This window comes from Loxodonta africana, chromosome 21 (assembly GCF_030014295.1).
Source record: "Loxodonta africana isolate mLoxAfr1 chromosome 21, mLoxAfr1.hap2, whole genome shotgun sequence".
NCBI lineage: Eukaryota > Metazoa > Chordata > Mammalia > Proboscidea > Elephantidae > Loxodonta > Loxodonta africana.
In genome coordinates, this window is record NC_087362.1 from 50,754,522 (window position 1) to 50,782,184 (window position 27,663).

General features: G+C 34.4%; 1 protein-coding gene across 1 annotated transcript; it reads left to right on the forward strand.

The window, feature by feature from the left end:
• The first annotated feature begins 111 nt into the window (after nt 1-111).
• On the forward strand, nt 112-27,660 carry TERB1 (telomere repeat binding bouquet formation protein 1). Its single transcript, XM_023556536.2, has 17 exons — nt 112-175; nt 2,465-2,575; nt 2,766-2,894; nt 3,813-3,944; nt 4,948-5,008; nt 5,104-5,219; nt 5,341-5,463; nt 9,737-9,889; nt 11,264-11,395; nt 12,774-12,899; nt 14,438-14,598; nt 16,357-16,697; nt 18,379-18,443; nt 18,742-18,837; nt 23,397-23,546; nt 23,847-23,912; nt 27,010-27,660. Exons 1-17 carry the CDS (start codon nt 145-147, stop codon nt 27,195-27,197), a joined length of 2,181 nt encoding a protein of 726 aa, XP_023412304.2. The 5' UTR covers nt 112-144; the 3' UTR covers nt 27,198-27,660.
• Nucleotides 27,661-27,663: the final 3 nt, after the last annotated feature.

Here is a 27,663-nt window from a genome sequence, read left to right on the forward strand (position 1 = left end):
AGTTTCGGGCCTTCTAGCTTCAGGAATACTGTTCTTTCCCAACTGCTTTGTATTTATATTTCTAGCAGTCTCAGATATTTATTTAAGTTGAGAAAATACTTTTATCTTATAGATGAAATATAAGGAAAAAGAATACAGACAAGCATGGAATGTGAAGACACAAAGAAAATGCAAGGTGAGAAATTTGTGGCTAGTACCTTATTTACGCAGATAACACGCACCTTCTATATTTGTTTGCCAGCTGTGCCCTCCCCCCAAAAGGTGTTTTTGTAAGCATGCTATGCTGATTTTTGTTTTTTTTTTTTTAACAGCAACATGTAAAAAGAAATTGGCATACTGATGATTATGTTAATACCTTGCAGGGGGAGGGCACGGTTGGCAGACAAAGTAGAAGGCATGTGTTATTTGCATAAAAACATGTAAATATGGAATAGTTAGTTTTATAATATATTTGTGGATTATACTGCATGTTATCTGACAGGATCCAGGAAACAGAAGAGTCATTCCAAAATTTACATGAATATTTATTGAGCACCTACTCTGTGCCCATCACATAATTCCTGGCTTCAGGAAACTATTACTTTATTCGGGAAATGATATGCTGATAATTAAAATATTTTATGATAGGTGATTTAGTGGAGGTATATACAAGATTTCAGAGTTACACAGTATATACAGATTTCAGGCATGAAGGAGTATCTTAATCATCTAGTGCTGCTATAACAGAAATACCACAAGCAGATGGCTTTAACAAAGAGAAATTTATTTTCTCACAGTCTAGTAGGCTAGAAGTCCAATGGTGTTGCATCCTGCCCTAATCTTCTTTAACCATAGGCAGAGATTATGATTTATAACACATAGGAAAATCACAAAATGGAGGACAACCACAAAATACTGGGAATCATGGCCTAACCAAGTAGACACGTATTTTGGGGGGACTCAATTCAATCCATGACAAGGAGATTACCCAGAGAGGAAATATTGAATTAAAAGAAAAAAGGATGGGAGATAGTGTTCCCTAAGGCACATCATTACTTAAGGGTTTGACTGAGGAAGAAGGCCCTCAAAAAAGACTGAGGAAACTTTTTAAAAGGTGAAGGGAGAGGCAGGAGAGTGTATCTTGGAAATCAGAGTCTTAAGAGAATGCTTCACAAGAGATTGCATAAGAGCATCAGTGTCAGATGTCACAGATAAAGACTGAACTATTCTCTGAATTTTGCATTTAAGAGGTCACATTTGTTTTATTAGCAGTAAATTTAATAAATTTCAGTCAGGTTGCAGAATATTGGGATCAAAATGGGAGATGAGGATCTGGAGACAGTATGAAAGCTTACTCTTCTTAAAAGCTCTAGTAAAGATATATGGTAGTATATAGGCATTGTGTTGGGCAAATCGGCTGCAAAAGACCTCTTTAAAAGTATTAAGAAGCAAAGATGTCACCTTGAAGACTAAGGTGCGTCTGACCCAAGCCATAATGTTTTCAGTCGCTTCATATGCATGCGAAAGCTGGACAATGAATAAGGAAGTCTGAAGAAGAATTGACACCTTTGAATTGTGGTGTTGGCAAAGAATATCGAATATACCATGGACTGCCAAAAGAATGAACAAATCTATCTTGGAAGAGGTACAACCAGAACGCTCCCTAGAAGCAAGGATGGTGAGACTACGTCTCACACATTTCGGACATGTTATCAGGAGGGATCAGTCCCTGGAGAAGGACATCATGCTTGGTAAAGTAGAGGGTCAGTGAAAAAGAGGAAGACCCTCAATGAGATGGATTGACACAGTGGTTGCAACAATGGGCTCAAGCATACCAACGATGGTGAGGATGGTGCAGGACCAGGTAGTGTTACCTTCTGTTGTAGATGGGGTCTCAGTGAATCAGAATCGACCCAATGGCACCTAACAACAACCACAGGCACTCACGGTTATAAATTTCCTCCGAAATACTGCTTTAGTAAACCAAACCAAGCCTCTTGCTATCGAATCAATTCCGACTCATAGTGGCCCTGTAGGGTTTCCAAGGCTGTAATCTTTATAGAAACAGATTGCAACTTTCTCCTAGATCACAACTGGTGGGTTTCAACTGCCAGGTTTTTGGTTAGCAGCCGAGCACTTAACTACTGTACCACCAGGGCACCCTACAAATTCTCATATGTTGTAGTTTCATTTTCATTCAGTTCAAAATACTTTCTAATTTCTGTTTAAACAAGTGTAGTTTTACTTAAAAAGAGAATATGTGGATTTTCTATTCCAGTATTTAATGAAAGTTTAAGAAGTTCGTTTTAAGTTCTTTTATTTAAACACTTACCTTTCTTACATTCCTTATTGTTTGTAGATTATAAAAGTCATAATGCTAATTTTAAAAGTGAAACATTTCACAGATATACAATTATAAATTAAAATGTAAGTGGTTAGTTTTTGAAAGAAAACTTTTTAAAATAATGAAATTTTTGTTCTTTAGAAATGAAGACTGATCTGAACTTACTATTGGAGTGTCTAAAACACCAAATGGACAACCCTTTTTCACAAAAGGATGCTTTGGTCACTATTCTTTCAATTTGTCAACAAAACAGTAAGATATAATAGTGAATTTTTATCAGTGATTCTAATTCATTAGTACTGTGGTATCTCAAATATGCATAGTTCTTTCTCTTCCACTAAGTTACTCTACCTATTATGTTGCTATCTTCATGTGATATACTTTATCCTTAAAAGAATAATCAAAGATAATTTCTATTTTGTTTTGTCTGTACACCCTACAGGTGAAGCAAGTGTTTATTTTCGGGAAGTTGGTGGTTTGATGTTTGTAAAAAATCTTGCAAAGTCAAGTGAATATAGCATGGTAAAAGAAGCAGCCTTATATACATTAGGAGCTGTCGCAGAACAAAATGGTAAAATATTAAAGTTTTATTTCATTGTGTTTCAAGCATACATATTAACAAACTACTCAAAAACAACTTTACAATTAAATTGCTTTTTAAATTCCTGGATAGCATTGTCCAAGTGCTTTACTTGAAAGATGAAGATATTCCACAGCCATCTTACATATTTGCATAGATCTGCTTTGGATACAGAAATTCATGTTGACAAGAATGTTTTCTCTGCAATATACCTGAAATGTAGTTGAATCTAAACCATCAGCTTGTCAAACCAGCTTTATATTCTTGTATTTTCATTCACTAAACATTTATTAATTACTTATTAAGAACTGGGCATTGGGAATATAGGAATAAATAAGATGTAGTCCTTGCCTTTGAGAGAGGCTCTAATGACTGGTCCTAGACATTGGATAAAATGCTGATTAGCATCACTCTGTTTAAATTATTATTTTAAAATTTTTGCTTATTGCACTATTACCACAAAAAATTAACCACTGTCAAGTAGATATCTTTTTTTTTCATTTTTGAAGAGATATTTCTAGAAAAGTCTCAAGAAAAATAGCAGTAGTATAATTTTCCCCCTTTTCTAAAGCAAGTTTCTGCATTTTCCTAAATTGTTTCTCTTGCTGTATTTTGTCACCTAACCTCTTAAATTTTTTTGGTTGGATTTTTACTAGAAATTACTAGGCAAATGAGGTATGTGTTTTGGAGCCTAGATCAAGTACTTCTGATTAAGATATGGCATCCTTGGTCTGTTGATTGAGAAGGCATATATCAGTTTGTCAAAAATTATGTTGTATGATTAATAAATGTCAATTAAATGAAACCTGGTTAAGAGCCACCCCTAGTTTGAAAACTTTATAATTTGTTCACTGTCTTTTAAAAATTGTGCTGATAAATAATAATTAAAATTATATTTTTATATTTTAGTTTATTGTCAGCAGACTTTGTGCACTTCAGAGTTGTTTGAAGACTTAATTTGGTTCCTATCTAATAATGATTCTAACATAAATTTGAAAAGAATGTCTGTCTATGTTATTTTGGTTCTGGTTTCAAATAATAGTAAGTATATTTTTTTGTATGTTGTAAAAACATTTTTAAAGATAATAAATTGGCACAGTCATTATTAGTCCTTTTATTGTAGTCTGTATATCAGTGTCTTTTTGTATATCAGTGTCTTTTTATCTTACTATCTTCTGAGAACTGACATTAAAGAGAACTAATAGCATACATTTAATCATTCAATATTTATTGTTAATTGTAAGAAACAGTGATTTGTACTACCTAACATTGAAAAGTAACAGCTTTAAAAGCAAAAGAGACATTTAATGAATTAATGTGGTTGATTTTCCACCTTAATTGACCATGTAGTTATAGCATTTACTGTCTGTCAGCCAGCAATAGTCATACGTTTCCCATAGCCTTTGTCCAAACTTTTTTTTTTTAACTTTTTATTTTGGAATAATTTCAGATTTACAGAAAAATTGCAAAGATAGTGTGGAGTGTTCTTGTATACCTACCGCCCAGGCTAAGGTTTTTTTTTAATTGCCATATATAATTCTTTCAAATTGTTAACAATTCTATAAGCATTTGAAATACTTACAGATTTTATTTTTTAGACTTCGGAAAGATAGAACTTAAATTTTTCTATTTTGGAGCTTATTTTGGTATTTTAACACAGAACCCTGATGCAAAATAAAGTGTTTGCCATTTTTAGAGGAAATTTGAATACTGTTGATCTCTAATCATATATATTGTATTTTCTATAATCTTTTTTATTTTATTTTATTTCATTGTGTTTTCAGTAAAACTTTACACAGCAAATTAGGTTCTCATTTAAGAATTACTACACATATTGTTCAGTGATATTGGGTACATGTTTAACAATGTGTCAACACTCTCATTAATTCCATTCTGGATATTTCGTTCCCATAATAATCTTGATTACAGATTTTTATCTACTATAATTCTGTGTTAAGAATAAGTGATAAAAAGTTAATTATTTATTAAAGTAATTATTTTTTTTAAAGTCATATTCATATAATACAGGCTTTTTTTTTTTAAGGGACTGGACAAACACTTGTGAGAGAAACAGGTTGTATTAAAGTTCTGTCACAATTGTTCAGGTAAGCAAATATAAATTTCTTGTTATTAATTATTCATTACTTAAGACCTTAACACATTTATATTAATTTACTTCCTTTTCTTTTTGACTAAAAAGGACAGTTCTTTCAAAATATGAATTGAATTTGTCAGATGAAAATGTTTTCCAGAGTTATCAGTTGTGGTCTTCAGTGTGCAGTACTCTGTGTGTCTGTGTCAACAATCCTCAAAATGGTAATTATCTCAAATATTAAAATGTAAAAATAAAAATTAAGCAGAAATGAGATTCTAATTTCCTACAACTGTTATTTTCCAAATGTCATATTACAGCATGATCGACCTTTTCTCCTTTCAGATGACAATCAAACAATTTGCTCTTCACTTTTTTTACATGCTAATGAGTGGTTAATAAATTGCATGAAACCTGAGATAATTCGCCCTATTTGCTCATTTATCGGACTCACTCTTTCAAATAATAGTAAGTATTCATTACTCTCTAGGTTACACTTGAGGAAACTTCAAAGCGTAGTAAATTGTGTCATTTTGGACGCATTTAGACTATTGGAGGTAGGAAAATCTTAAAAGTAGATATTGTTAGGAGGATATTGGAGAGATGGTGTGGTAGCATAGTTTTGAATCCCCTGAATGACCTCATAAAACAGAGCAACTAGATAGCAAAGCTGAAACTCCACAGAGTGTGTTCTCTTGATCACAATAGAATTGAATTAGAAATAAGTAAAAATAAAACCTCTAGAAAAGCCCCAAATATCTGGAAATTAAGCTACTCAGAACTTAAAAAAAAAAAAAGTACAAACCCATAAAATAATTTCATGAAAGAAATTAAAAAATATTTTTAGCTGAATGACAGTGAAAACGCAACATAGAAACATCCTCAAAAGTCAAATGTAAAGGGAAATTTATAGTATTAAGGCTTACATAAAAAGAAAAGTTTCAAATCAGTTATACTGGCTTCCGCCTAAGAAACTAGAAAATAAAGAGCAGATTGAACTCAAAAATAAGTATAAGGAAAGGAAATAATAAAAGGAAAATCAGAAATCATTGGGATAGAAAAAGAATAGCAGTAGAGAAAAATCAACAAGACCAAAAGCTGGTTCTTTGAAAAGATCAATAAAATTGATCCTGTAGCCAGACTGATCAAAAAATCAAGAGAGACAGCCAAAATTACCAGTATCACTAATGGGAGGTGACATCACTATAAATCTTAACAGACATGAAAAGGATAATAAGGGAATGTTGTTGCTGGTTGTTTTTATGTGCCATTGAGTTGATTCTGACTCATAGCCTATATAGAACAGAGTAAAACTGACCTATAGAGTTCCCAAGGAGTGGCTGGTGGATTGGAACTGCTGACCTTTGATTAGGAGCTGAAGCTCTTAACTACTGTGCTACCAGGGCTCCAATAAGGGTATAGTAGAAAGAAAAAAATAAAACAAAAAAGTATTCATGTATAACATGATTGTCTATGTAGAAAAATCCTAAGAATCTACAAAAAAGCTGCTAGAACTAATAAGTGATTTTAACAAGGTTTCAGGATGCATGGTCAGTACATACAAAAATCGATTGTATTTCTGTATACTAGCACCAAACAATTGGAAATTTAAAGAAACATCATTTGCAATAATATCAAAAAATTAAATGTTTAGGGACACATTTAATGAAATAGGTGCAAATTTTTTTTAAAACATGAAAGCAGAAAATTTTAGTATAGAATATAATGATTGGCAAATCAAGATACACTTTAACATCCAAGCAGGATGCCACAGTGTTCCAAATTTCAGGGAGATCAGTGAGGTTTTTATCAAATGCAGCAAAGACATGTTAGCAGGCACTAAAGGGGCTATGCGGCAAAAAGTTACCAAGGGGTCGTTAAACTACAGCCTTTCTTAACATTATCAATTCTGTTTCCTAGCCTCTGGGAACGTGTGAACAAGGCATTCTTCTTAGACCAAGCTGTGTAAACATTCTCTTTTTTAAGAAATTTTTTGTTGAGTTTTAGGTGAAAGTTTACAGAGCAAATTAGTTTCTCATTCAACAATTTGTACCTAAATTGTGCAATTTTCAGTATGCTGAAAACTAAAAATCATTGCTGAGATAAATTAAAGAAGGTGTAAATTAATGGGGAGATATACCATGCTCATGGCCTGTAAGATTCAGTATTGTTAGAATGTCACTTCTCAGGGCTTCTTGATTCATCTCTAGATTCATGGCTTTCCCAATTAAAATCTCATCAGGCTCTTCTGTAGAAATTGACAAGCTGATTCTAAAATTTACATGGGAATGTGAAGGACCTAGGATAGTAAAAACTGTTTTGAAAAGAAGGACAAAATTGTAGGAATTATATTACCTGATTTTATTTCTTACTATACAATAATCAAGAAAGTGTGGTATTGGTTTCAGTGTAGAAATATAGACCAATGGAGCAAAGTAGAGAGCCCAGAAATAGACCCACACATATATGGTTAATTGATTTCTCCACAAAGACACCAAAGTAATTTTGTGGGAGAAAAGATAATATCAACAAGTGATGCTGGAAAAGTAGATAGGCACATCTAAAACATGAATCTCAGTCCTTATTTCACACAGTATACAAAAAAAAAGTAACCTGAAATGCTCCATAGACCTAAATGTAAAAGCTAGAACTATAAATCTTCTAGACAAAAAAAAAGTAAGAGAAAATCTTCACAAGGCTGGGTAGACAAAAGATTTCTTAGGACACAAAAAGGATAAACCACTAAAGAAAAAAATGGTAACTTAAACATCATTGAAACTAAACTCTTTTACTCTTCAAAAGATCCTGTTAAGAAGATGAAAAGGCAAGTTACAGACTCAGAGAAAATGTTTGGGAAACATATAGCTGATAAAGAACTTGTATGCAAAATAAAAAAAACTCTTATAAATCAAAATAAGACAACCACCTAATTAAAAAGTGGGCAAAATATTTGAACAGATACTTTACCAAAGAAAATGGTAATATTAAATGAGCACTTGAAAATAAACTCAGCATTATTATTGTTGTTAGCTGCCATCAGGTTGGCCCCGACTCATGGTAACCCCATGCATAACAGAATTGGACCGTTGTAATCCATGATTTTTGGAAATAGACTGCCAGGACTTTCTTCCTAGTCTTTCTTAGTCTGGGAACTCCACTGAATCCTGTTCCATGTCATAGCAACATGCAAGCCTCCAGTGACAGATGGTTGGTGGCTGTACTGAGGTGTATTGGCTGGGAATTGAACTCTTCTCCCTCATGGAAGGCAAGAATTTTACCACTGAACCACCACTGCCCCCTCAACATCATTAGTCATCAGGAAAATCCAAACTAAAATCCCAAAGAGATACCACTACACACCCACTAGCATGGCTAGAAGTAAAAAGGCTGACAATATTGAATATTGGCAAGGATGTGGAGCAACTAGAACCTTTCATACATTGTTGGTGTACTTCTATGTTCAAATGTTTAAAACAACTAGTAATGGTTCACACGCAAAGGAATGTTATCTGTAGAATTCCAGAAATTGGAATCTTATTTCCATGATGCCTTGACATTTCTTCTTTCTCTAAAAGCCATCTTGAATGAGGGATTGTTACCCTCAGCACGCTGGTACAAAATATAGATTAGAAAAAATCTGAAGTCTTCATTTCATAATCAGTAATTACCGACTAGGATCTTCTTCTGCTTATGACTCTAAATAACTTAGGATATACTTGAAAATTTTTGTGGTAACATAGTGTTCTTTTCATCTAAGCATTTAAAAATACTTTTTTCTGAAGTTTAAAAAAAATCTTCAAATGGTAAAGAAACCTGGGATCTCTATAATTTTGAAAATGCTTGCCCTTAAATAATGTTTACTAATAGTTCATTTCCCAGATTTAGAAAATTCTGAAAATATTTTTTAGATTAAGATCTCTGTGTTTTATTGAGTAATATAAAAGTAGTTTTTGTCTTTAAATCATCTTGGGTCTCATTTATAGAACTAGGGCAGACGGGGAAGAAGGTGTGTGGCAGCAGTACAGTCACCAGCTCATATACCAATTTATTATATGCCTGTTACTGTGGTAAGGGCTGTGGGCACTTCAGTCGCCGGACTCTCATTAGAATCATTTTCAATAGGAGAACAAAAGACTACAGGCTTTACAAAAAATACCTGTTATTGAATTTCTTGGAATAGTTATGACTCTCAATGGTATGTTATAATTTTATGCTTCAAGAAGTAAAAAAAAAAAAAAAGCTTAAATAAGATGGATGAAATACACGTTCTTTTGGAAGAGTTTCATTACTTACTTTGTCCTTTGTAGATTCAAGCGATCTGACAAATGAATTACATTGGAATTCAGAAAACAGGCAGTTTACTAATTATAATACCAAGCAAAATGAACGACTCTACTCATTGTAGTGCTATTGAATTAGTGAGTTTAATAATGCTATTCTTGCAAAATGCACCAGTTCTCACTAAATAAAATGAGATTTATAGCACCCAAGAAAGAAACAATAATATAAAACCATATATTTTTATATAATATAGTATACTATGCATATAGTTGTACTCCGTCAAAGTGAGGTTCTTACATAAGTAATCTATTATGATTATACACATACACAGGTAAAGATTAGATAGTCTCTAATTTTGGGATATTTAGTAAAGTATTTAAAAAAGTCAAGTTAATGTTACATTTAGTGCAGTGTCTTGTTAATATGAGATATTAATAGTTTTGCTGCTTTATTCCTTAAGCACATGTTCAGAAATACTTTATATCTGTGGGTGGACTGGATGTATTATCTCAAGTTCTTGTGAAACTGGAATCTGATTCACACAAGACTCTTGTCAGTGCAAAGCTTGCAGTGGTGGTGACAAAAACAGTGGATGCATGTATTGCTGATAATCGTGAGTGAAAACGCTTAGTAATTTTTCTACAGTTGTACTTTGTTTCAGTTCATCATGGTGGATGTTGAAATGGCAGATTGTACACTGACATGGACTGGACTTCCAGTTTTTCTCAAGTTAGGGGGGACCTTAGAAATTATCTAGTCCAACTCTTTATCTGCCCATGGAGGTTATAACTTCCCTAAGGATTCAAATCTAGGTCTTCTGAGTTCAAGTCTAATGATACACTCAAGAAAAGATTCTGTCATTCATAAACCTTTATTTTACTTTTAAAACCCAGCATTAACTTAAAAGCTTTAGACTGAGAAATCAAAAGACATTTTGGAGACTTAAGGAATGGAAAACCTGGTTTATAGATTTCTAAAAAATTAAATGAAGAATTAAGATAGGTATGCCTCTTTCTTATAAGCATGAGGTCTAACTTGCCCATTGCACCTTAATGAGTGGGTGGCAGAAGCAAACTGGAACCCATGGCTGCTTCTCATGTGTACAGACACTGAGGAATGATAGGCCTGTGAATCTTTGTCATAAGAAACTATTGATATTCACAAATAACAGAAAAACAGTATATGATTTTTTAAAACTCAGTATTGAGGGCCTTCTATGTGCTAGGTTCTCTGTGATATCTAGAGGTACAAAAATGGTTAAGATATAATCCCTTGAGGAATCCACAACCTTATTGTTGATATCAGTATTGTTAGACCCTGGGTGGACTCTGTTAAAAGCCTCATGAGAAATACAGCTTGAAATTGTGGATTTTTTGAATTTTGTTACAGCTTGGCTTCAGTTAGGCTTCATTGCATCATGAACAGTAGCACCATGACCAGATAATAGTGTATTTCAGTGTCAGGCAGGAATTGGTTATGTAGGCAGTATTATTTCATAGTTATAATGTTATACAGAACAATTAAGAAGAAACCATTTCTCAAATTTGTATTAGTAAAATACCTTTAGTATAAGAAGAGAGATTAATGAGGACTATGTAAGCCAACTCTCTTATTACAATATATTTATTTATGTTCACACATATATAACCCAAAATATATATATATATATATATGTATATTAGATACTATGTAGATTTTTTTTTTAAAATAGTTGGGGGGGTGGAATATATAGTATATGTATAGTTGTAGGAAACCCTGGTGGTGTAGTGGTTAAGTGCTATGGCTGCTAACCAAAAGGTCAGCAGTTCAAATCCGCCAGATGCTCCTTGGAAACTCTATGGGGCAGTTCTACTCTGTCCTGTAGGGTCACTATGAGTCAGAATTGACTCAACGGCAGTGGGTTTGGGTTTTTTGGTTATAGTTGTAAGTTTTAAGTTTGTACTTAAACTTTTTTTTTTTTTTTTTTTTTGCTGTTTTATGCCAATAGCTACTTTTGGGGTAGTACTATCCAAGTACCATATTGTTTCAAAACTTCTGGCGTTACTGCTTCATGAAAGTCTGGATGCAGGAGAAAAATTTAGCATTATTCTCACTCTTGGTCATTGTACAGAGGCTTGTGGTAAGTATTGGATTTGTTTAGTGTGTTTATTAAAACAACAAAATAAAAATACACTTTTATTTTTCTCCCTCTAGTCATATGAAAGGCTTAAAAGTGCTGCCTTTCTCCCATTCGGGCTCAGTCGTTTTAACTCCCCATCCTCTCCACACACAACATGCAGTCAGTCACTAAAGTCCTACTTCTGTTTACCCCTCCTATCTTTTTCTGTCCAATTCCAGTGCAGCTCTCCCAGTTTAGGCTCTCAGCTCCTCAACATGTTTCACTGATATTATTGCAGTTGTTTCCTCCCTGTGCTCCTTTCTTTTTTTTTTTTTTTAACCTAGTTTTTTCAATCTACTCTTCACACTGCTGCACAGAGCTGATCCTTTTCTCTCCTGCTGAAAACTTTCAAAGATTCTTTATCTACCTATCACTCTCTCCCCTTGCTATTCTTTCTCTTCCCCTTTGCATTTTTCCCCCTCTTCACTCTCTGCCCTCTCTCTGTGTTTACTCTTTCTCACTCTCCTCCCGCCCTATGTCCACTCTCTTCCCACTCTCCTCCTTCTTTCCAACCCCCTCTACTTTCTTCTCCCCCCCTCTCCTTTCAATCTCCTCTATCTTTCTCTCTCCCCTCTATCCTACTTTTGTTCTCTTTTGCTTCTTCCACTCTTTTCCTTCCTTTCTTTTTCTACTCCCCCCACTGGTTTATTTCTGTATGCTTTTTCTTAACCTCTGTGTAACTTAGGGTTAAGAACTCAGGCTGCTAACCAAAAGATCAGCAGTTTGAATCCATTGGCTGCTGCTTGGAAACCCTATGGGCAGTTCTACTCTGTCCTATAGGGTCCCTATGAGTCGGGATTGACTGGACGGCAATGGATTGGGTTTTTTTTTTTTTTTTTTTAATAGCTTAAAAAAAAAAAGAACCCTGGTGGCACAGTGTTTAAGCACTCAGCTTCTAACAGGGAGGTCATTGGTTAAAACCCACCAGGTGCACCTTGGGAGAAAAGATCTGGCGATCTGGTCCTGTAAAGATCCCAACCTAGGAAACCCTATGAGGCAGTTCCACTCTGTCTTACAGGGTTGCTGTGAGTCAGAATCGACTAGACAGCACACATCAACAACAATACTTGAAAAACAAACAAACGAGGGCAGTTTGTTTACTCTTACGAGGTATGACACTGCTCTTATTAGATACGACACTAGATGATCACTTAAGAGACTTAGGTATTTTGTGTAAGTGGATTAATTCCTAAGTTGAAAATGCTTTTTAAACTATGTTTTTCTCTGTTTTTTTTTTTTTAAATATGTTCAGAATTTCACAAGAAAGAATTATGACCTCTTGTAGATAGCTCATGATAAAATAATTGTCTTCTGCTTTAATTTTTTATACATTTCTCAGAGGAAAATCAGTATGACCTTTTTAAGAACAATGGGCTTCCACTTATGATACAAGCCTTAACTGAATCTCAAAATGAAGAACTTAACAGAGCTGCCACTTTTGTGCTTCACAACTGCAAAAAAACTAGTAAGTTTGCTGTTACTTTAAGAAAATACCAGCCAGAGCTTATAAAGGGGAATTTATTTCTACTTTAAGGAGCCAAGCCCGTTTAGCAGCCAGGATCTATTTACATTTGAAAAGCAAAGCGTATAATTTGGACAGGGCAACTAGGTATTTTCTGCATGCACAAACCTATCTGAAACAGAGCAGCAGTATAATTTACTTATTTTATGCAGTATGGACAAAGTTAGTTTGTAGGACTTAAATTTGGATGTTAAGGGTGATTTATTATAAAATCATAATATAAAGTGCATTCATTTGTTTATTTAAAAAATGTTTGCCTGTTATATGCCAGGCACTGTGCTAGGTACTGGGGATACAGTGATAAGCAAAAACACACTGTGTACTCATAAAGTGCAGTTTAACAGGAGAAGTAGGTTCGTAACAGAATAATCTAAAAAATGAATGTGTTACTGTATTATAAATTGACATAAGGGTTATGAAGGGATGAACACAGGTCTTTGAGAGCCTATAATAAAGAAATTTGACCTAGACTTGGGGCAGAGAAGGCTTCAGGAGGAAGTGATACTTGAGCTGAGATCTGTAGGTATAGAGTTAATTGGGTGAAAAGAAAGGAATTTGTTATGGGTTAGTGGGTTATCAGGCACAAGCAACAATAAGACACAAAGGCCCTGTGATAGGAGGAAACCTGACGCATTCAAGGAACTGATGGCAAGTGTGGCTGGAGCGCAGAGGGCAGTGACCATGGTAAGGATTTTAGTCATTGTAGAAGAAAAACTGCTGTGACTCAATGTGCGGAAAGATTTTAGGAATTTAAAGGATTATGAGAAGGAACCACTTTATGTAAACCGTTAAAAAAAAAAAAACTACTTTTAAACTAGTATCTAAACACCTGAAGGTATTTATGTGCCTGGCATAACTTATATTCATGCTGTTCTCCTTCCTGTTACTCTCAAGGATAGTCTAATTTATGACTATACCTAGTCCTCATGTATCAACTATCTTGTTATCTGATATTTCACATTTACAACAATAATAAAAAATCTACTGTCCTACTAATTTGCACATTAACAACATACGTCTGGCAGTAACGAACACCGAGGTGCAAAGCGAGAGTAATGCTGGCTATGATGGGTAAGGTTATGTATCAGCTTGGCTGGGCCATGATTCTCAGTAGTTTGTCAATTATATGATGATGTAATTTGACAGTTATGTAATGATGTAATTTGGCAGTGATGTAATGATGTAATTATCCTCCATTTTGGGATCTGATGTGGTCATCCCTCACTTTTACAGAATGCCAGTTTTCTTATAATGACTTGGTCTTTGGAACCTAACCATGTCAATAAGTCAGGAGTGAATGTATTTGGATCCTGGGCCTCTGCCAAGTACTTTTACCACTTATTTTTCAGTATTAGGTAGTTAAGGTAGTCTGAATGGGCACAATTTAGAGAAGGGGCGTGTGAGGATGTCCTTATTAAGAAAGCATTAAAATAGCATTTCTAGTAATGGATAAACTCACTGTTTTTTCCCATATGACAAAGCTGAGAAATTGTCTCTAAGTTTAGGAGAATATTCTTTTGATGAAAATGAAGCAGAGCAATTAAAGGACATGAATGTGAAAGAGAAGAATCTTGAAGAGTACTGGAAGAAAGCAAAGGAAATTCTGCGCAGAATAAAACAGCTTGAGAGAGAAAAAGATGAGGTAGCCTTCTTTATTTCAAAGAATATAGAACTTTTTTCAAATATTTTTAAACTGTAGAGGTTGGAGGGTAAAAATATTTTTCTTGCTAAGTTATTTTTAAATTTTTAATAGTTTAAGATTCAGTAGTAATACTTGAAGAATCATCCTAGAACACAGAACAAAAAAAATTTTTTAAGTGAAAATATCGGAAACATGGAAAATAAAACCAAGAGATATAACATCTGAGTAATAGGAATTCAAGAAAGAGAAGGAATGGAGAATTATCTATCCATCTATCTATACATACATGTATTTTCACATTTTTTTCTGTGTGTATATATACAGTCTTTGTATGTATGTGTATTTTTTTTAAATAGAAACATAGTTTCCAAGTTAGTAATTTCATTGTTTTTAATTACTGAGTAATGTTCTATATTGTTGGTGTGCCATAATTGATTTAACCAGTCCTTTATTGTTGAAATTTATGTTTTATTCAAATCATCACCACTGTAAACAACTCTAGAGTAAAATCCTGATATATATGTATATTTTAAAATATATTTTTATGTTTATATTTACATATATTTTTGGTAATAGCTTTATTGAGATATAATTCATACTATACAGTTCACCCATTTAAAGTGTAAAATTCAGTGGTGTTTAGTACATTCAGAGTTATGTACGACCATCACCACAGTCAATTTCAGAATATTTTCCTCATCTCAAAACAAGGTGATGAAATGCTATCACTCCCCATTTTCCATCCCCTCCCACCCCCCACCCTAAACCAACTACTAATTTACTTTCTGTCTCTATAGATTTGCCTATTCTGGACATTTCATATAAATTGAATCATATATGGTCCTTTGTGACTGGCTTCTTTCACTTAGCATAATGTTTTCAAGGTTCATTCATGTTGTAGCATGTATCAATACTTCATTCCTTTTTATGGCAACATAATATTCCATCGTATGGCTATACTCATTTTGTTTATCTGTTCATCAGTTGGTGGACATATTCTTTTATTTTTTAACCTATCTATATTTAGCATAGATTTCTTGTAAACAGCATATATTTAGTCTTTTAATTCTTGTCTGACAATCTCTGGCTTTTAATTGGTGTAATTACTTCATTTGCATTTAATGTAATTATTAATACGTTTAGATTTAAGTCTGCCATCTTGCTATTTTTTTCCTTTTTGTCCCATATGTTCTTTTTTCCTTTTTTTCTACTTCTTTTGTCTTCTTTTATATTAACTTTTAAACACTTTATACTTCATCTTGACCTATTAACTGAACTTTTTTTTTTCCATTTTTTCAGTGGTTTAGGATTTATAATACATTTGGTCTTAGCAGAACTTTAAAAAAATGTTATGCAGTCAATTATATAAGTTTTTTTCTTTTTATGATTTATTGGTTTTGTGTAACACTTGTAAAGGTCTTATTCCCTTTAAGAATATTAAAATATCGTGGTTTCTTTTAAGACATATATAATTCTATTTATATATTCAATTCATTTAAATATTTGGTTCATGTCAGCTTTATCTTTGTATAAATTGTGAGATACGTATCCAACTTATTTTTCCTCAGATGCCTACCAATTGTGTAACACCATTTTTTAATAAATTACCTTTTTCTTACTAATGCGAACTGCCCCAGATCATATATATATTCTATTGGCAACCATAAACTGTTTTTGCATTATTTGAAGGGAATATAGTTTAATTATAAAGCAAATGAATTATCTTGAAATGATTTACTTGTTGTCTTTACATTATAGGGCCACATACAAACAGAAAGATATAAAGATAGTGTTTCATCTATGAAGATAAGCTTTCAGAAACACCTCCATGCACATAATATTGGTAGAGGTGCTGAAGCAGAAGATGAGGATAAAAGCCAGTCTAGTCAGCCTCAGAATTATAAATCCCATGGAGTTACGTCTAAAGCATGTTCAAATGATGACCAGATGAAGACCCTGTTAGAGAGTGCAAATCCAGTTAATGCTTGTTATAGGGAGAGTGGGAAAAATAAGACTTCATGTAGAGCCAATTCAAGCTGCAATCAAAGCTTACGTGAAGAAACAACTTTTGAAAAAGATAATTTTGCTTCTCAGTCAAGGTATAGTTTGATCACTGTTTCTAATTTTACTTGTTCGTGTATTACTATGTGCCATAGTACTAAGCACTAACTAAGCACTGGGGATATAGAAATCCTGAAAAATGATTTTGGGAGCAGCCTAAAGTAGGAAGTGGTGGAAAAGAATTATGCAGGGAGATACAGGACAGTTCATCTAGGGCCTTGCATGTTATTTTTATTTTAACTCACAGGGCATAGGGAGCCATTGAGGATTTTAAGTTGAGAGACATGATTAGATTTGATTTTTAGAACCAAACCAAAAAACCCATTGCTGTCAAGTCGATTCCGACTCATAGTGACTGTATAGGACAGAGTAGATTTGCCCCATAGAGTTTCCAAGGAGCACCTGGCAGATTCGAACTGCCGACCCTTTGGTTAGCAGCTGTAGCACCTAACCACTACACCACCAGGTTTTCCGATTTTTAGAAAGGATACTCAAAATAGAAAACCTAAAATGAAACCCCATACCTAAAGTAATAATACATGCATTGATAATCCATCAGCAATATAGCAAAAACCAGTATGTAACTATAATATGGAAAAGGGAATAGATTTATGATTAGTGTAGGGTGTGATGAAAGTCTAGCTTGGACTTGCCTTTTCATTTGTTCCCTACATTCCACCTCTAGTATGTATTATTTTCCCCTCACAGGTAGCCTTTGGAGTTGCACCCAGAGTTGTAGCTTTTCTTCTTAAATCCTTTCTTGGGCTTTTCTCCTCTGATGGTTAATGTGCTAAGTAAAACTAAAGAGGATGCCGCTGTGTTCTGGGCAAGCTGTTATAGGGAGAGTGGGCAAAATATCATTATCAGAAGATGGATTACACTACCACCCCTTTTTTCCTCATCAGCACCATGCTTGATAATTTTACCTTGATTTCTCAGAGATGTGGAATTGAAAAACAGTGAGATAATGCTCTTGGGCCAGTCTTCTTTCCCTCTGGCCTTCCACCCACACCCTTCTTCCTCCGTTAGCGTTAGCCTTATTTCTACCTCAACTAAGTTATTAATATTTTAATATTAGTGTCTGCTGAGTTATTAATATTTTCAGTTTCTTTTAAATTCTTTATTTCCTCCTGTGTACTTCCTCCTACCAGTATATTTACAGTACATGGACAGATAGCTATAGCTGTAGCCATCACTGTATCTGTTTTCTGGTTACAGCTCTGGCCTTTTTCTGCATTCCCTGTTACCATTGTGGAAGTATAGTCATAACTTATTTACTCATCCAGGAGCACAGGGTTCAAACACACAAATGTTTTGGGAGTCAGGAAGGACTTTTAAATGCCTAATGTTTTTAATCCTTAAGTGATGATTGTCAGTACTTTTCTATCCTGCACCCGTGCCCTTTTTCTGCCCACTGATTTTGTTCTCTCCTTTTTTGCCGTGGTTCCTTTTTCCTTTCTGTTGTATAGTTTTTTCTTCCACGGTTGTTCTGGTATCAATACTATTGTTCTCTGGAGTTTTGTTCAACTCCAGTCTGGAAAGAAGGCTATAAGTGTTGTAGACCCTACTTTGGCAGAATTTGGTAGATTTTGGCAGATCCTGGCTCTAGCTCTTTCTGCTTGCCAAACCTCCAGACGTATACCACTGCTCACAGAAACATTTGTCTACACACCAAACAACATGTTTACGTTTAGTAACCTGGTGTCTATTTTCTTTTAGTGACCATGTTTTTAAACATCCAACTCCCATCGTCAAAAATAGAAAACAACAGTTAGCAGTAACAGGTATGATTACAAATGTTTTTCTCTGGTTTTTCAAGAAAACAGGTATTCAAATGACTTATATAGCTAAAAATATACATTGGTGTATCTGCCCTCTAATATATAAACCATTCCTTTGCCTCTGTTTCTGGTGTTAATCCCTCAGTAATCTTTTATTGATCTTCAGAACCTTTCCGTTTGTCCACCGAGATGACTGGATGTGGGCTAAAGTTTATGAAAATGTTGAAAATTAATAAATCTTGCAAATGACAGGTCCTTTTCATTGATCAAAAAAATCTTGACTTTTGCAATTTTTTTTCAGATCCATTTACATTATGTTCAGACATAATAAATAAAGAAGTCATCAGTTTTCTAGCAAATGACAGTTGCTCCACAATGTTGAAGTATAGGTGCTCAGGTAACTTTTTTTTAAATTATGGTCACTTCATAATTAAAACTTTATATGATATTAATTAACTAGAATTTGTAATAGTTCTACCTGTGTGATTAAACTTCATTTCCTTTGGAGAAATAATGATTCAGATCATCATAAAACACAAATGTTGATACTGCCTACCTGCAGAAATATAAATCTGCATCAGGCTGAAATCTCAATATTTGTTTATATAAATCTATGCAATAACTACTTGTTTATTACTTTATTTTTCTCTGTCACATTAATATAATCTATAGGTTTAAGCTTACCGACGAAAATAAACATTTTTTTACATTTTCAGAGAGCCAGTAAGTAGATAGGTATTTTGGATTGTGTTGTAAACATTATAGGGATTAAGCATTAAACAATATCTTTTTACTTTTACAATAAATATATAAATATTTCTAATATTCTGCACACCATTATTTATTTTTTAGGCAGTGCCCTTGTAAAGGTTCCCCAGTTCTTAATCCATCTCTTCACCTCCTTTTTCATACTCCAGTATTTCCTCTTTGTTTACTCTTACTGTTGTACCCTGCTCTATGGAGAAAATTAAGGCTACTACACAATTAACTCACAACATCACTATCCTTCAGTCTTAGATGAAGAATTTATTCCTATTACCCTAAAGCTGATATCTAACCGTATTCTGAATCTCATTTATTTATTACCCATGATAATAATTGCTAAGTGTTTTTCTTCTCTCTATCCATTAACTCCTTTTCTTAACACTTTAAACTATGCTCACTTCTTATCTTAAAAAATTCGAATACTTTATGTGATTTGCTATGCCTTTAAGTGTTTATCCACTCCTTCTTCCTTTTGTTGCCAGATTCCTGCTCTTGCTCCCTTCTTATTCAATGTATGTACTCTCTTCTTAATCTCCTGCAATCTGGTTTTTCTTTTATTTCCATTCTACTAAACTTCAACATTAAAAAAAGAGAAAGTTACCTGAAATCTTTTTTCCCCCCATAACCAATGACTTAAAAAAATTCTTACCCTCTTTAGTAGCTCTGTACTCTTGACTACCACTCCTTGAAATCCTCTCCTCTCTTCTCAGTAGTCTAAAGCTGCAGTTCCCAAACCGTCTACCCTGGTGCCATGAATTCACAGGGGCACTACAAAATATTTTAAATTTTATAAGGCAAACACAACGATAGTCAACATCTGTTGGACACTAAATGACTGCTAGCTCAAGGTAGCTCATATTGTCAATATTAGCTCACACTGCTTTCCTTTTGTTGATGTTATATCGTTGTGAAGCTGATTTCAGTGGCTGTTGGGATAAAAAGCAAGCACTGCATGAAAATCAATGTGGAATAGGAAATGAGGGTGGCAGTGTCCAAGATGATTCCAGGGTTTCAGAAAAGTTGTGCTGTACCTATTAAGTACACACACCCCATTAGGAAGTAATTGTACTTAATAAAGATGAAATACAAGTACTGTTTTTTCTTTGGACTTACATGTATAATTTTTTTCAAATGGCTACCAAATTGTTAGAATATAAATATTTATTAAATTGTTCTGGATCTTAACAGAACTGTGAGATATTCCTTTTGGGCCCGAGGTTCTGTAAAAAAATGTCTGAGACCCTAAAGGTGCCATGAATCCAGAAAATTTGGGAACCTCTGGTTTAAAGTGTTCATTTTGGCAGAGTGAATACTCCGTAACTGTTAACCCTCTTTCATCTCTTAGTTTCTTTGAGATGGCTCTTCCTAGGTTCTTTCTTCCCTCACTAACCATTAATTTCACAAATATTTATTAGAGCACTCATTCTATGGCAGAAACTGGGACACAGATAAATAGAACTCAGTCCTCATCTCAAGAAATTTGTAGCCTATTTATTCCTTTATCTTTTTCTTCCTGCCCATTTTTTATAGGCATTCCCCCGAAGACACAGTCTCCAGTGCTTATTCAATTCTGTCTCTACATTTAATTTCATGGCTTCAGCTGTCATTTTGCTGACGATTTTCAAATCTGTACCTGCTATAGCCTCATTCTTCCATTTCTAGCTGCACTCAGGACATACCCACTTAGATATCTTGTTGTTAACCACTTTTCCAAAACACAGCACCTTTTCTTGTAAATTGCCCTCCCCTGGCCAAGCCACTCCATTTCTGTCAGTGTTGCCACTATTTTTCTGGTCTCTTTGACTTCAAACCTCAAATCATCTCTGACTATTCCCCTCCTTACATCCTGTTTTTTTTTTTTTTTTTACATCCTGTATATTAAGTCTCTCAAATTTGGTTCTTCTTTTTGTCATAGGCCCTTTTCGCTCCATAGCTGCTACTCCAGCAACTTTCTAGCAGTTGTTCAGCCTCAAGGGCTGCCCATCCACCAACTCTAACGTGCATATTGCTGTTAGCTTCTCCTCCTAATATGTATTCCCTGGTGGCACAGTGGTTAAAGTGCTGGGTTACTAACAGAAGGTCTGTGGTTTGAACCCACCAGCCACTTCGTGGGAGAAAGATGTGGCAGCCTGCTTCCATAAAGACTTTCAGCCTTGGAAACCCCGTGGGGCAGTTCTACTCTGTCCTTTAGGATTGCTGTGAGTTGGAATTGACTCGACAGTAGTGGGTTTGGTGGGTTTTATCATGCCACCAGGCTTAAAAACCCTTAATAATCTCTCTGTAACCCACTGAATCAAATTCTCTGCCTGGCTTTCAAAATTTTTTGGAATTTTGTCCTGTTACTACTTGTTAAATTTTACTACACATTTGTTCTTTCTGTCTGCTAGAAATGTGCCATGTTCATTCTAAACTTCACCATCTAATCAGATACTAAATTACTTGAGAATTATCCTAAACTTCTTCCTTACCTCAACAGTTATTTCATAAAATTCTGCTAATTTTACCTCATAAATGTCACCCTCCATTGACTCTTCTTGTCAATGCCTTGTTTCAGAATCCCCTCGTTTATTTTCCGAACCGTTAAACTAACCTCTCAGCTGATCCTCTTGTCTTCAGCTGAGCTTTCCACAAGCCAAATGAAGTCATATCACTTCCTTGCTTACCAAATATCCTTCAGTTCTTCTCTGTTGCCTGGAAGATAGTTAAAATTCCTTAGAATGGCTTTCAAGATCCTTCTTGATCTGGCTTCCTGCAACTTTCCCCAGCCTCAATTTTTCTCCCTCTCATTTTCTACATTCCTCTCATACCCTATACCCCTGCCACACCAGAGTACTTATGATTCTCTGAACACACCGTGCTTTTTCATTGTTTTTGTGATTTTGTACATGTTAACGGCATCTGAAATGTCTTCACCCCAGCTATCTATCTGCATGGCTAACTTCTCCTAGTCCTTTAAGAATGGGTCACTGATACCATTAGGTGACAGGCTAATGGAGAACTTTATAATAAGTGGATGTAGGGAACATTACCTGAACATGGTCATTGGTATTAACAGTAAAAAGAGAGGCACTCGAACATTATGTTCCCCTTAATGTGATGCAGTTAGAAGGACACATTACTACCTGTGAGGAATTCTTGTCCAGAAAATTGAACCTGAATCTGATCAATCATCTAGCTCTAATTACTATTTTATAGTGTTATAAGTGGGAATTGACTCGATGGCACACAACAGCAACAACAAGGGCATACAGGAACATTTTAAAAGACATAACTAGGATACTATCTGTAAAACCCTGACTTTAGGAAACTCTGTAGTACAAACGATTCAGTGTCTTCTACAGATAATTGACAGAGAAGGAAAGGGAGGAAAACATATAGATTAAAAGAAACCCAATTGGCATATCAACTAAGTGTAATGGTGGACCTGTTTGGATCATGATTCAAACAAACCAGATGTAAAAAGAAAGGTTGAAATGATGGGGAAATTTGAACACTGACTGGGTATTAGATGATATTAAGCATATTTTTCTTTGATGTGGTAATGGTTTTGTTTGTTTATTAAAAAGAGTTCTTATCTGTTACGGATGCATGTGAGTTATTTACAGTTGAAATGATACTTAATGCAAATACTAGGTTTCACAATCCAATACATATGTGAGGGACACAGCAAAATGGGTAGTAGTGTAGGTTAAACATGACTGATCGATTGTAGGTTAATTATTGAACCTGTGTTATGGATACATGGGGGTTCATTATATTCTCTTTATGTGTTTGAAAATTTCTATAATTAAAAATGTCAAAAAAAAAAAAAAGGCCTTAAAGGTCAGTTTCTATTTATTTACTTATTTAAATAATATTTTATGGTGTTTTTGGTGAAAGTTTACACAGGATGGGGTCACTTTTTTTGGATGTCTTCCCTAACAGTGGTTCCTGTTCTGAACCAGACCATGCTAGAATGCTTCTCTTCTGTGTCACCATAGCTCTATCCTATCTGTTCACACCTCCAGCCCAGCACCTACTTCACTGTGCTGTATTTGTTGTCTTTACTCTCTCACATGACTTTGAACTTCTTGAGGTATTTATAATTTAGTTTCTGATTTGACTTCAGTTACCAACATAAAGATATTTGCTTTCATAAATCTGTTATGAGATATTTTTGTAACATCTGTACATCACCATGTTTTCTTTTAGGTTGCATTGCAGTAGGAAAATCCCTGAATAGCCGAAATTTTAGCAAGCTCTTGCACTCTTGCCCATACCAGTGTGATCGTCACAAAGTCATTGTGGAAGCTGAAGACAGATACAAAAGTGAACTAAGGAAATCACTTATCTGTAACAAAAGTAATTAATTCAACAGCTTTAAAACTGTAATTATGACTATACCTTCTGAACTCTCATCTAAAGTATTAAGTATATTAAAAGCTAGAGGGTAAAATAATGTTGAAAAGAAAATCTGTCTCTGAGCAGCTAGTGATTTAAGATGTACCCAGGGAGTAGATTTAGTCTGTGGTGGTTTAAAAATTCTTCCTAACCCACCTAAGAATTCCTACTAGAAGGGAGAAACAAGGAAAATACCATACTAATAGCATTGATGTGCTGTTACTCAGACTAAGTATGCTAAATGTTTTCTGTGTTTTTCAGAAATTCTGCTGACCCCACGTAGAAGACGACAGCCCAGTAACCAATCTACTACCCCTGGAGGAATAAGTGAATATATTTAATTTTTAAATAAACTTAAATTTCATATATTCCTGAGAAAGAACAACTGATTGGTTGTTCTCAGTTTCATCATTAATGGCTCTGCTGTGAGTCAGAACTCCGAAAAAAAGATGCTTCTTTCTTTCTTCCTTCCTGGTGTTGTTTGCATACCTATTGCCTGCCAGCTGAGGAAGCAGCAGGAGGAAACTAACAGTTATTAAGCATTTGTTAGGTGTTTTATTAATATCATTCCCTTTAATTCTTAGAATTTAACAACACTGTAAGGTAGGTATCATTTTATTCCTACTTTAAGGTACTATGAATTTAAGGCAGAGCTTAGATTCAGGCGGAAACCTTTCTCCAAAAACCCGTTCTATCCACTGAATCACATTTCTGTTTTAAGAACAAGATTACTCTCCTATGCACAAGTGCTTCAGAGAGTTTTTTGTTAATAACTATAGCACTTCAAACAATCAAAACTGAAGAAACAAACTATAAACCTTAAAGGCCTGCTTAAAAATTGAAATACTTCTTAAATGATTAATTAACTTGTGGGAATTTTTATTTAACTACAGGGTTAACATTTCAGGTTTATCACCATTCTAAATTTATTGCAGAAACTTAAAGAACATTATCATTTGGGCTTAGTACATCCAGGAAGCATTTTGCCACAGACATTTGGCCATTCTCACTGCCAAAACCATGAAAGAAATTTCAAATGTACTTTTTATATCTGGATCTTCTTCTAGGTTAATTCTGCATGCAAATTAAAAATAAGCATAGTGCCATTACAGGGGAGCCTACTTTTGAAAGCAATATTTTCTCTAGAAACTGCTAGAAAATGGATATTTTTCTATATGAACATGTTACACTTGGAAATCATGTTCTTGACAAGGAACTTGGCATCCAATTATTAAATAGGTTTTTTTTCCCAATATGCCTCAAAAGCAGATATGAAAAGTCATCTGCAGAGCCTTATGACATGGGCATAATTATGGTTGTACATTTATTATAAAGAGGCACCCTAAATACTGTTAAATAGCAGTCAGCTAGTAAATACCATAAATCTTTTGTAGGTTAAAATTTGCTTTTGCTAAAACCAAACAGTTAATAATTTGACCTGCTTTTTTAGAATTTAGAAAGGCATCTTGAGAAAGTGGTGATTCACTAGGTTTTATATCTCTTTCTTAAAACCTGGCCAGGGATGTTCACTATATTGCCATTTTTCCCCTCTTGATAAAACTTCCCTTTTCTATTGGAGACTTTCTCTACCATTCCTTTGATATTGGTTATACCCAAATTTGATACCATTCTTTTGAGAAGGGACCATTGCGGCATCTACGTAATCATTTGAAGATTTCCCCAAGGTTCTCTTCTAGGGTGGATTGGTATCTTGAGAGGGTCTGAAAATAAGAGTCTCTAGACCTGAACCCTCTTGCTCATTTTCCTCTTTTCTTCCCTGACACTGATCAACATTAAGAGGAACACTAAAGGAGCCAAGGCTTCTCCCAGGCTGTCCAGTATTCTGCTGCAGAAACCTTTGAAAAATTAGGTGCACATGTTAAGTATAGGAGTTAGTGAGATGGCAGCTGCAGTGGAAAAGTGGAATTGGCTTTACATGAACAACCCAGACACCTCAATATAATGAAAATTATAATAACCTACCCAGTCCTGATTATAATGAGATCGAATCACATAGCAAGTAAAGTTGAAACCACCTATTTCTTGGATAAATAAGTATTGTTTTCCAGTGGATCCCAAAGTAAGGAGTAACTTCATTGATAAGTTTCGAAGCAGTTTTGGCAATGATAATGTTTTTTCATTCAACAAATATTTAGTGATCACCTACTGTGTGTCAGAGGACCCCTAGTAGTACAGTGGTTAAAGTGCTCAGCTGTTAACTGAAAGGTTGACTGTTCGAAACCACCAGTGGCTCCAACGTCTGCTTCTGTAAAGATGTACAGCCTCGGAAACCCTATGGAGCAGGTCTACTCTGTCCCATGGGATTGCCATGAGTCAGAATCTACTCCATGGCAGTGGGTTTTTTTTGGTCAGTATTTTTTTTTTTTTAATGTGTCAGACACTGTTCTAGGCACTGGGGATACAATGGTGAGCAAAACAGACAAAAATCCCTGCCCTCATGGAGCATTCTAAGTGATACCATTAAGTAATATACATTATCTACATTGATTTCTCATCCTTCTGCTGTAAGGTTTTCTCTTCTGTTTTAAAAGGTCTGAGCTGTGGAGATCTCTGTTATCTTAGCTGAGGTGAACAGATGGCCAAGGGTAGGATTTTTTAAGTTTCCCAGCACTACTACTTCCAATCCCACGGGTGTGAAAAACAGCCTCAAATGGAAGTACAAAACTCCTCACATGCATCTACCAACAATGATAATATGAATTAACAATGAATGAAAAGCTTAAAGAAAACCATTTCCTAGTAATCATCACCAGAGAATACTTGTTTACAAGTACCAGCTATGCATATTTTCTGTTGTAGAAAGTATTCTGAAAAACCAGATAGATTAAAAACTTCGTTTCCCATTATGCAGCCTGTTTTTTTTTTATTTTATTTGTTTGTTTTGTTTTTAGTTTTGATCAAGCTGAGTACCCTATATAGGTAGTGAATGTGTTTTTTAAAGTGAACTTCAAAAGACCTTTATTCATTAAAAATATTAATCCATCCTGATATTTAAAGTAACAAGTGTTGGTATTCTTTTCTATTCTATGAAGTTATGGAGCCCTTTGGGAAGACTGTATCTATAAGATAGGTAAGCTTTTGTTAACTGTCCTCACAGGACTGTTGAGAGAATTAACAATTGAATGTTTATAAACTTTCGTGTTTCTCGATTCAAAGATGTTGCAAGTATTACTGTAATAGGATTAAGTTACAATTATTGAAGAAATCACAGCATCTGGCTTAATAATGGCCACTCATTTTTTTTTTCTAATTGAAGTAGATATCTATATCATAAGTATCCCAGGCATAAAGTTTTCTTACTATACAGTTTATATCCTTAGAGTAGGTTAAGCAGTTATTTGGATCTCAAGAACTTTTTTTTTCTTCAAGAACTAATATAGTCTACAATTCTCATTAATTACAGAGAAAAGAAGAATTCGTAAAAACTTTACTGAAGAAGAAGTTAATTACCTTTTCAGTGGAGTTAAGAAAATGGGAAATCACTGGAATTCAATTTTGTGGTCTTTCCCCTTTCAGCAAGGAAGGAGAGCTGTGGACCTTGCTCACAAATACCGCAAGCTGACCAAACGCCAGAAGTGTGCAACTCCTTGATTGAATACTTTATCAGTTTTTCATTTGGACTCAAAATACAGTGCCTTGAAGATATAAAAATTTTAGATATTCATCTCAACTCACAGAGAATGTGGAATTGGGATACAATTTAATTAAAAATTTTTTGTTATTCTGGAAGTCATCAATTATTACAATTTAAAAAACATACATTTTCAGTGTGCAGATTAGTAAGACAAAATTCTTTCGTAAGGTCAAAATTTATTTAGGAATATCTTTTTTTTCTTTAAGCTCAAGGAACAGCTTAGAGGAAAAAAATAACTATTAGCCTTTGAACATTATTTGACATATTGTAATTAATACTATGTGAGACATTTGGATTTTTCTATTTTTAAACCCAGCGCCAAAGCTCATCCCCAGACTTTAGAAAGACAGTTTCTCAAGCTGTTCTAAGTGAGGTTCCCATAAACTAAGTCAATATATGACACTTTGTTAATTAAAATGTTTC